Here is a 10,564-nt window from a genome sequence, read left to right as displayed (position 1 = left end):
CTACTGAGCCTGAGAAACAAATGGGCTGAAAGTAATTGGTAGAAGTTGATTGCATACTTGACCATACTACCATTAACACATTCATGTGTTTGTGTAGTAATGTTTGCAGCACTGCATCACTTTGACTGCAGGTGTCAGTTTTGTGAATCAGCAATGAAAGCTTTACCCTCTGCTGCTATATTACCCTGACATGTCTGTGAAGGACTGCCAATGTGTGCTTGAGGTATTAAATAGGCTCAGGGTTTGTAATTAGCACTACGTTTACTATAGCTTAGGACGTTAAAGTATTTATTTTTTTGATTTCCACCAAAATGTAGGTTTCCCTGGCCTGAAGAGGCACTATGTAGTTTGGGAGAAAACATTCAAATTCAGAATTTTAATATTTACACTATTAAAGAGGTAATAATACAAACGCAGAAATGTATATTTTTTCCGTAACTGAATAAACAAGCTGTTCTCAGAGAAAAAATAAGGTCCACAGAACACTGTTTGAAGCTAGAAAGGTGGCAGGGTCCGCCACATATAAACAAAGTAAAACAGTATTAAATTGTGTTGTCCTTTAAGGTCAGTTTGTTTATTCAGTCATTAAAACAAAGACAGTTTGCTTATTTAGTTTGTTTAGGCATAATAAAATAATCTTTCAATCAAAATGTCTCACCCAAAACTGAATGATGCAACTTTAACACTGCTTTGAGTTGAAGCTTGGTCCGCCAATTATAATCAAAGTAAAACAGTATAAAATTGTGTTTGTTTATGTAGTTTGTTTAGGCATAAAAAAGGGGGGTTTCTCTTGTGATTCAAATGTCTTCCCCAAATCTACATAGTGCACCTTTAATGTTTAATAAAGTGGACAGACAGTTAGACAGGTGCTGTGATGAGTCCATTTTCTTTACCACGACTGTCGTGTCTCCATCTGCTGCTTTCAAATAAATCAGTAAAAACAACGTTGTAACTTCAGTTGACAAACACCACTTTAGACATATGGCTTCTTGCTAGCAGATGGCGCAGTAAATAAAGATTTAGCAGGCCCAAATCTGGTAGCTAGGGTTCAGTGAGTCCCAGCAGCTCAAACTCGTTGCGGGACAGCAGTGTCAGGTAGAGTTACAGTAAGTTACGGGTCGAGGCGTGTTTGAGAGCGGAGACGCAGGACGCGGCGCACCATATCCCGCAGAGCTAACATTACTGTAAGATATTACTTAACACGCAGCTAGCTAGCTAGCTAGCAACTTAAATAGCGAGCCACGATGCTGACCATTACAGGCTCTCTCGTCAGGAACACCCGTGTTGTCCAGTACGTCCGGCTGCTCCACACTTCTCCCATCGCCAGGATGCCGATTCAGGTGAGACTCGCACGCGTTTAGCTTGCGTTAGCTGCGTGTGCTACACAGCGCGTGCAAAGACGTGAGGTTGTACTTATATTTTACACAGAAATGGCTAAATTTGCTACATCGACCTCATCGTAAGCATCGATCCGTGTAGCCCACCGCGCTAGCTATCCCTCTTTCACCCTGGTCGCCACGACAGCCGGTAATCAAGGACTGAGTTTGTTTGTGCTGGACTTGATTTGAACGCATCATATGCAAACTGTCAATGCAAGAAGCTACCTGTCTGTCGTCTGACTCGATCAGCGCCATATTATTTATTTATTTATTCATTTATTTATTATAAAGCTACACAGTCACTTCGAAAAATATCACACCGTATTAAGCACCTATTGTAATTAAGACATGCGTTGAGACTTTGTTCAATATTGCGTCAGTGCATACATGTGCAAGTAAAACAATGACTTGTAATTTGGGATTAACTTGCAGCTAACTTTAAAGTGTGCCACCCAGCTGCCAATGCAGATATCTATCAGAGTTCACGCTTATTGTATCGTGTATTGTGTATTTGTCATCGCTCGCTTTAAAGCAGTTCACGCAGTGAGTGTGATTAGAAGTATGTCACTTTATAGTCCGTCAATGTCAGGCTTAATTTTAGGCATTCGGCCATTTTAACGAGTGACCTGCATCTGTACGCGGTGATTTGTCGCCCCCCAGTGGCCACCGGCTCAAACAACAATTCACATTTCAATTATCTGCTCTACATGTTTCACTGAACCACCAGGCTCTACTCTCCTGAGAGGCTTAATTAGAGACTGGTTTGTTGAAATAATCCCCGTGGTGATTAGGTTGAGTGAATGTGGAAATAATTGGTGCTTGTTTTAACTTTCTTTCTGTTTGTGCACACTTTTCCTTCCTATCCATCAAAGCAGATGTGTGTCTATACATAATAAAACGACTGTAAACATCGGTCTGCTTTCCACACGAAGCTTCAGCCATAAAGCGACAATGCAAATGCAAAAAATAATCTCGTTGTCGATGTCTGTAATAAAAGTACTCTTGTGCGCATGCAGAGTTAGTAGTTCAAACCAGACAAAGGATGTCTTCAGGAAACGTGTACATCACTAGTCTATCCTGTACATAAATACTTTGTATGCTGTGACTGTTTGTCTACTTTCTTGTTCACTGTCTTCTCAATCCCCACCAGGTTGGTGAACAACTCCCTGCAGTGGAGGTCCAGGAGGGGGAGCCAGGAAATAAGGTGTCTATGGATCAGCTCTTCAAGGGGAAGAAGGGAGTCCTCTTTGCTGTACCTGGAGCCTTCACACCTGGTTGTTCCAAGGTTGACTCCACGCTGTCATCTCTTTTTTTTTTTTTGCAGTTTGCACAATCATCTTTGCATCAGCTGACGTTGTAATTCTCGTGTTACTTTCAGACTCACCTCCCAGGTTTTGTGGAACAGGCTGGGGACTTGAAGGGTAAAGGAATACAGGAGGTCGCTTGCATTTCTGTCAATGACGCGTTTGTCATGGCTGCCTGGGGAAAAGAGCATGGAACAGATGGCAAGGTATGGACTGTGTAGTTAATACTCGCAATTTGATAGACATGATTTTAGTGTACTGGCCTGTTTGCACAAGAGAGGCATTTGAGAACCATCTAAGTACACACAAGCTTTTGTTTTTTCTGACGATAATAAATAAGTAATACAATTAAGTCATATCTTGGAAAGTCAGTTTAAGTTGTCAGATTCCTTATGGTTTCTAAGTGGCGTTGTTTAAGAATAAAGAGGTTGATGATATAGCAGATTTAGCATACTAAAAAGAGACATGAAATACACTATACACTTGCTGCTTTCTCCTGCAGGTTCGGATGCTGGCTGATCCCACTGGAGCTTTCACAAAGGTAAAACTAAATGTCTGGGATATTTAAGTTATAACTAATGTTACTATGTGTACTCATCTGTCTTTCTTTCCCCCTCTTAGGCAGTTGACCTGTTACTTGACAGTGATCAGATTGTGCAGGTACTTGGGAACAAGCGATCCAAGAGGTAATGATTGTTGAGCCTTTTTCAGCCTTGCAATTAACAAATCAAATGAATGTGTTTTTTAAAATCTTTTTTGAATGATCAGTTAAAGCCAGTGTCAACTCGTCACTGTATTGGAAATCACTCACTATTCGCTACAGTAGTGCTTGATATTAACTTTATCACCATTTTATTTAAGTGGCATACAGATTGATTTAAGCATGTAGGAGTTCTTGAACCTCTGCCATTGGACTCTTTTCATGATGCCAGACATCAATGATAACGCCAGTGTTTCTAGAATATACTGAGAAAACCACAAAGGCTTTATTTAGTATTCATGACATCTTTTCACTCCTTTCCTTTCATTTCAAGTCCCAAATTGATTCACTGTATTATTGAATTTTTTAAAATTTTAAATTCAGTTTTAATTTTTATTCAAGGGGCTAACTAAATGATCTGGATCATGCTCCAAAATAAATCTTTTATTCAATCAATCTTGAAAGCAGTAGCATTGTAGTCTGGCTCTTATTTGTACATTTGATGTTTATAGCAATGAAACGGTGTGTACTTCATCTTGTGTTTCAGATATTCCATGTTGGTGGAAGATGGAGTTGTGAAGAAGATCAATGTGGAGCCTGACGGCACTGGGCTGACCTGCAGCCTGGCTTCCAGTATTCTGTCTGACCTGTAGTGTTATTTAGAGTTTAGTAAAAACTCCAAGCACTGTATTACAACAACTGTTGCACTAACAAAGCCCTGTCCCAACCTTTACAAGCGCTTCATCCTTTACCCAAAGACGGATGCAAATGTCAAATACAGAGCTGGAAAGTAATTAATGCGCACAACTTTGACATAAATTGCACTCCAAATCAACACGCACCATCCTCTGTATACTGTTACATGTGAGTAAATAAAGTTCACCCTGAAAGCACTAATCACTTTTTTCCTGTATTTCTCATAGTGTAAGTTATTTGGTGTGTGTTAATAAAATATCCCACATAACCGCATAAACAAGACTTTTTTTCTTTTTTCTGAAGGTGAGCATGAATAGGATATAAATATGTAAGAAAGAAGACTATATTTGCAATCTGAACATTTTTTAAATAAGGGTTTAATACATTCCTCACCAGTAAAATCCTATTTTTAAAAACACATTGCTATAATCATTAATACAAACTATGTATCTGTCACCACCCTGGATTTTTTAAGATTTGGCACCACACATGCGTTGAAACCAAATTTAGATAATTGGATTCATCTTAATGGCACTGATCTACAAGGACATTTGGTAGGTCTGTGGTTCCGAGAGGCATATATAATGTCAATCATACTCATTTTCACACATCAGTGCAGAATAAGGTCATGTAATGAGGCCATGATAGTGATATTAAGCTATCTAAAATGGAAAAATGTGAGTTGGGAGCTGTTCCTGTGTGTTGGGTAGCTACTGTATATATTAATCCTTAGTTCTTTTAGATGACTCAATGCAACTTATTTATTAGTCGCTTGTATTGCAAGAAACAAATTCAAGACATAAGACTGGATCAATGCTCCTTGGATTATCAGAAGAAACCATGAATTGCTGCCAGTGCCCCAGCACTCTTTGCACTTTGCACCCTTGCATTATTGGATTCTTGTCACAACCTGTATGTACATTACACTTAAATGTTTATTTTACCCATCTTTGTTCAGCTTTGGTGTCCTTGTTTAAAGCTGTATGTCTATCTACCTTCATGGAAATTGTTCTTTGAACTGTGTGTAATATTGAGAGCAACTTAAAAATTCAAATTCCTTGTATGTGTACACATACTTGGGCAACAACGCTGATTGTGATGTTGCAAGAGTTGTTTATCCTGTGAGTCAATAATCAGGGCCAAAACGCCTTAGAAGGAACTCCGTGACGTAAAGACGCAAGACGCCGGCGCATTGCATTGTGGTCGCCGGTGCCTGGACAGAAACAGAAAGTACGCGACTGTTGAGCGAACTACGGTGATACACGGCTTATACAGGACATTAAAAGGTAAGTTAATACTCAGACACAATAACGTTATCTTGTGGGGGCCAGTAGCTAAAATATGCCACAAGCAAAAAAGTAGCACGATACAGTAAGAAGCAGTTTGAGAGTTATTAGCGATGTCCCGTTATGTGAGCGTTAATTTGAACGCGCCTGAATTCAAAGCTACTAGCTAATGTTTCACTGTAGCTTCACAGCGCTAACTTAGTCGACTGCGCTACGAGGAGGATAATTTCAGGACCATGTCATAATTTAAAAAAAGCACGCAGCCGTGCTTACGAGCAGTGGCGACTAGCAGGGAAACAAACGGTTACGCAGTTAAAAGCTCGTGGACGTTAGCTCGTTGTGCTAAAGCTAGCAGCGCTGGGATGCATTGCGCGCGCAATTTAACATCGGAAATTATCACGAGTAGTTTTGATGTGAAAGTGTTTAGATACTGGACAAGAGCAAGCAACACTAGTTGCAGCAAGCCTTTTGCAGTGCCAACCTGTTTGCATCACCAGGATCTCAAAGTCGAGGGAACTTTGATACCAATAAAAACACGCTGTTGTTGCAGTGTTGGCTAGCGTTACTGTTGTCATGTCTGGTATCTTCACATTTTTACAACCACTTGATTGTGACCAGTGAGCCTAACTTTTCCATATTTTGAGTTTAAAACTGAAATATGCACAGGCGTATTATGTACTGTAGAATAACAGGGCAGTTTCATTACTGCCTTTCTTATCACGGTTTTCATTGTTCGTTATTTGCACATTGGGTTTGAAACGAAACTCACCATGAGGTTAAAGTCATTCAAACGAAGCAAAGCCTGGGCGTGCCTCCTTTACATACTAACAAATGCATTCAATCCAGGAGACTTATTGGCAGCAGTCCTACTCCTTTGTTGTCCTCCACTTTTATTACAATAAACCAAACATACTTGGCATCTGTAGTAAAGTGAAGATTGTTTGCGAGCATACTTTGCAGACCATCACCAGGTAAAACATATGAAGTGTGTGTGGGCTCAAGGCATCTCAGTTTCATTTTCATTTATGTTAACTTTCCAAATGACTGCTTACAGGGAAATGTGGATGAAAACATTCAGCTGAAATGGAGTCAGAAATGTATTCCTGAAAAAATGTGCTAAAAATAATGATGGGGAAAATAAAGTGATGGGGAAAGTTTCAGTGATTGTGTCACATTTGCCCTGTAGTATGAGATTGACTGTTTTTTAAAAATGTCCATTGTTGTCTCTGTTACAGTTCCACAGCTGGTGATCTGTGAGTGCCTACAAAGCAGCCATGTCGTCAACATCCCAAAAACATAAAGATTTCGTGGCCGAGCCCATGGGCGAGAAGCCCGTGATGGCTCTTGCTGGCATTGGAGAGGCCCTTGGCCGAAGACTGGAGGAGAAAGGTTTTGACAAGGTGATTTGATTCTTTAACCTTTTTAATCCAGTATAAATACATTTGGTATGCATCGACAAACATGTAAAATGCTCTGTCAATAGAGGGTGCTTATCTTTGCTGCTGTGGTAAAACAAATTTATAACACAAAGTAGCAGAAAAAGCATTATATAAAAGCAGCTGTTAATGTGGCTATGAGTAAGAACCAGTATGAAGTCTTTGTTGAGTTGGTTTTCAACTCATGTTAACATAATAGTAATGATAATAACCAGGTTATTATTAGACTTGCAGTCTGGTTGAATTCAAAGCAAGCATAACCTGATTGACAGGTTATTCGTCGTTCTTTTAAATTACTCATAGCATGGCACCCACAAGAAAAACTGGCATCTTCTTACAGCTAATGCAACAAGAAAAACTGCATTACATTCTATGATGTGGTGGACAGCTCCCTACTTTTTTAATTATGTAGTTTTTCCTGTGATCCAGTTAGCTACATCAAATCTGTCGTCATTTGAGCCTTTCTGTAATTTGTAAATGTGAAATGTCCTGCTTAAGATTTATTCTCATTGTGCTGTTTGGCACCAATTGTCTGTTTATGTGGTTATCACTATCGAGCTGTAAAGCAATACTCGCCTCAGCTGATTTATAGGGTTGGGCTGATGTAAACATTTTCAAACCGTTAAAATATGAAGACAAATACTGGACCTGACCAGTGTTACTGGTGGTTCTTACCACTGTATGTTTCGTGTAACTCTAAAGTGGAACATAAGACCCCATTAATGACAGTGTAGCGGCACTCCAATACATCAGGATGAATGTGACGCATCATGTTTTTATTTCTCACAACAACCACTCAACTTAACTTTTCTTCTTCTAATATTTAACCTAAAAATATTAAACTTTGGTCTAGTGCAATATGAGAAAAGATGGCAGCAGCCACATTTGAAGTATGGATGGGAACCCTGCATGTCAGTTAGTTTAACACAACACATTCCTGCAAATGTTTCAGAGCCTTCAAATGATGTCTCTCTGGCTGCTGAAACGCTAGAGGGCTTTAATTTGATAGTGGAAGTGTTGAGTTTGTATTACATTATAATGCAGGAGCTTTAACGAGACAAATGGGACTTAATCAAAACTAGGCTTCGTGCTAATGTATTGTAGCATGTAACATAGATGAATGACTGAAACAAACATTGGCAATAAAATTAGACATCTGCTACTTGACAACAGGGCCGTAGATGTGGAAAATCCTATCGCACTTGCTTAATTTGACTTTCTGTTGTGTGTTCATCTCTCCCTCCACAGGCGTATGTCGTCCTCGGGCAGTTCCTGGTGCTAAAGAAAGATGAAGAGCTTTTCCGGGACTGGCTGAAGGACACTTGCCAGGCAAATTCCAAGCAACAAGGTGACTGCTACGGCTGTCTTAGAGAATGGTGTGACGCCTTCCTATAAAGCAATCAGCCATTGTTTTCTACGTGTGAAGTCCAAACTGTACATTACCTCTTCAGTCATATTGATACAATTCAGCTACACCATATATGTGAACTGACACTGTACACACTGAGTTTTATTGAAGTCGGCTTGTTTTTAAATTATACTAAAAGCTGTAAGTGTATTTCTGAAATCCTTTGACCCCCTAAAAGGACTCACACACGCCCATCTCATGGCCTTAGAGACAGTTGGAGACTGTTAGTCTAGAACTACTTGTCATTCTTTATATTGCCATTAAAATGGTAGTTTGGATGGATAATTAGAAAATGTGACAGATCTGTTTGTCTTTGAATTGTCAAAAGGCATTTTGACTTGTCATAGCAGTAAAATCACAAGTGTATCTAATAAGATTAATGGCTTCTTTCCGTTACGGTTTACCAGTAAGTCTCATCACTGAGCCACACTGGTACACCTTAATGTAACCGCCTTTATTAACATTAATACATCTGTGTTTTGACAAGTCAACATGTCTGCAGTGAGAACAGTTCATAGACTGAATGTTAGGTTCCAATTCTGGGAAAGAGCTGCTCAAGTTAGTACTAATGTTTACCCAAGACGATTGGAATGCTGCATGTTGGATTTTAAATGTATGGTTCACCCGTTGTTGGTCATGTAAGATTTTATCTTTCTAAGCTACACATGGCTTGTTTGTTCTACGTTTAAACATTCAGAAACATTTTGATTTCAGTTTGGCACACATTTTTCTTCCTACATAGTGTGATGACTTAGCAGCACAGTCCATACTAATATTTGTACTCGCCTTCAATTCTTAGGCCTTTTTCCCCATTTTCCTGTTTTTAAACCCATTTGAAAGTTGATGTAAGATGTGTTTTTTTTTAACTCGCACATCATATCAGAGCTTAGTATCATGTTCTATCCACAAACGATGTTTAAATGAATTCTTGGAGAGGTGGATTGTCTGAAGTGTCTTGCAGAGGGTGGGATTTACAAATGCTAAACCTTAAACCGGTGGTGATGTGATGGTCTTGGCGGGGATGTGTTTTTATTACAAAAACGTTTACCCTGTGATCCTGAAAATGTTGAAGCAGCATGGCCAGACACCAACATCTGGTCTGCTAAAACCTTGATGGAATCTGAAGATGGAGATGTACTATGTATAAATAAAGATGCCCATGCAACAAACTCGAACACTGTCAGAAATCGTGTCCGTCTATTGCTGATGAGTGGGCTGCAGCCTTTACATTTAAGAAGTAATTTACAAGCCAGACAATACTGTTAATTTTGTTGGCAGCAAACAAGCATGTTGAAGTGCTGGGAGTGCTGTTTTGATCCAACAGTGTCAGGATCATCAAAACCAATAATCATGATACAGTAAATCAATCAGCACCCTGTTTGTTCACTCATTAAAAGTAAAGAGGCTAACGTAGATGATCTGCTGTACTCGTATGATTGTATGTATTTGAAGCTTCAATAGAAGTTGATGTTGTTTCTTATTCTGCACAAAATCTAAAATGTAGGGCTGTAATTTTTAGGCTATATGGCGATACATGATAAATATCAATATTTTGAAATCTCCTCAAAAGCATTTAATAAATGCTAGGACTGAGCGTCAAAATCAAATAATATATTTATGACCAACAAGTAGAACAGGCTGGTAAGTTAGAAAACATTACATCACTTAACTGTAATGCAGCCTTTAAAACCAGAAAAAGAAACATCACGACAATGGTATAATATCAATATATTGTCCAGATTCAAAACCCATCCAGTCACATGCTGGACTTGGTCTTTTAATTACCTCTAAACGAGAAATGTTAACTCATCAGATTTTAAGCCCACATCTTTATAACGGAGCTTCATGTTATGTTTGACTGTCTTTCTAAACATGAGATGCCTTAATGCATGTTAGTTTTAAACATTTGATCCAGTCAGATGAACTATATGATCTGCAGTAGTGCATGTCCACGCTGTGTTGCGTATCATCTTCGACACATCACCGGCTCTTTGAAGAGGAAACCTTTGTCTAGCTGCTTTTTTTTAAAAAACACTGGCTGATGTGTTTTCATTTGACTGTGAAATCGCTTCAGTTTTTATATTGCTGTTATTATCAAAACAATCAAATAAAGGGCAACGTGTCAGATTTGGACATGAGTGTTTTTTTTTTACATGTTGATGAATAAAATCACAACGACAGAAACCGTTTGATAACAGGAGATTTTATTTCAATGCCTGATATTCCATGGTTACTTTCTTGCCAACGCTCCAAATTTGACATTTGCAAGATATTGAAAATACATGTGTTAATTTTTGAAATGATCCAGAGCAGGGGGTTCCCAAAAGTTTATTTGAGAAGTTGCCACGGTGATCA

General features: G+C 39.0%; 2 protein-coding genes across 2 annotated transcripts; both read left to right on the top strand.

The window, feature by feature from the left end:
- The first annotated feature begins 1,148 nt into the window (after positions 1-1,148).
- On the top strand, positions 1,149-4,280 carry prdx5 (peroxiredoxin 5). Its single transcript, XM_073479304.1, has 6 exons — positions 1,149-1,340; positions 2,530-2,664; positions 2,758-2,889; positions 3,186-3,224; positions 3,305-3,369; positions 3,931-4,280. The coding sequence occupies exons 1-6, from the start codon at positions 1,245-1,247 to the stop codon at positions 4,034-4,036; spliced, it is 573 nt and encodes a 190-aa protein (XP_073335405.1). The 5' UTR covers positions 1,149-1,244; the 3' UTR covers positions 4,037-4,280.
- Positions 4,281-5,275: 995 nt separating this feature from the next.
- banf1 (barrier to autointegration nuclear assembly factor 1) lies at positions 5,276-10,342 on the top strand. The gene is made up of 3 exons (XM_073480068.1): positions 5,276-5,365; positions 6,601-6,765; positions 8,050-10,342. The coding sequence occupies exons 2-3, from the start codon at positions 6,640-6,642 to the stop codon at positions 8,194-8,196; spliced, it is 273 nt and encodes a 90-aa protein (XP_073336169.1). The 5' UTR covers positions 5,276-5,365; positions 6,601-6,639; the 3' UTR covers positions 8,197-10,342.
- Positions 10,343-10,564: the final 222 nt, after the last annotated feature.

This window comes from Pagrus major, chromosome 13, assembly GCF_040436345.1.
Source record: "Pagrus major chromosome 13, Pma_NU_1.0".
Taxonomy (NCBI): Eukaryota; Metazoa; Chordata; class Actinopteri; order Spariformes; family Sparidae; genus Pagrus; species Pagrus major.
Note: the sequence above shows the minus strand (reverse complement) of the source record. Positions and strands in the feature narration are given on the sequence as shown.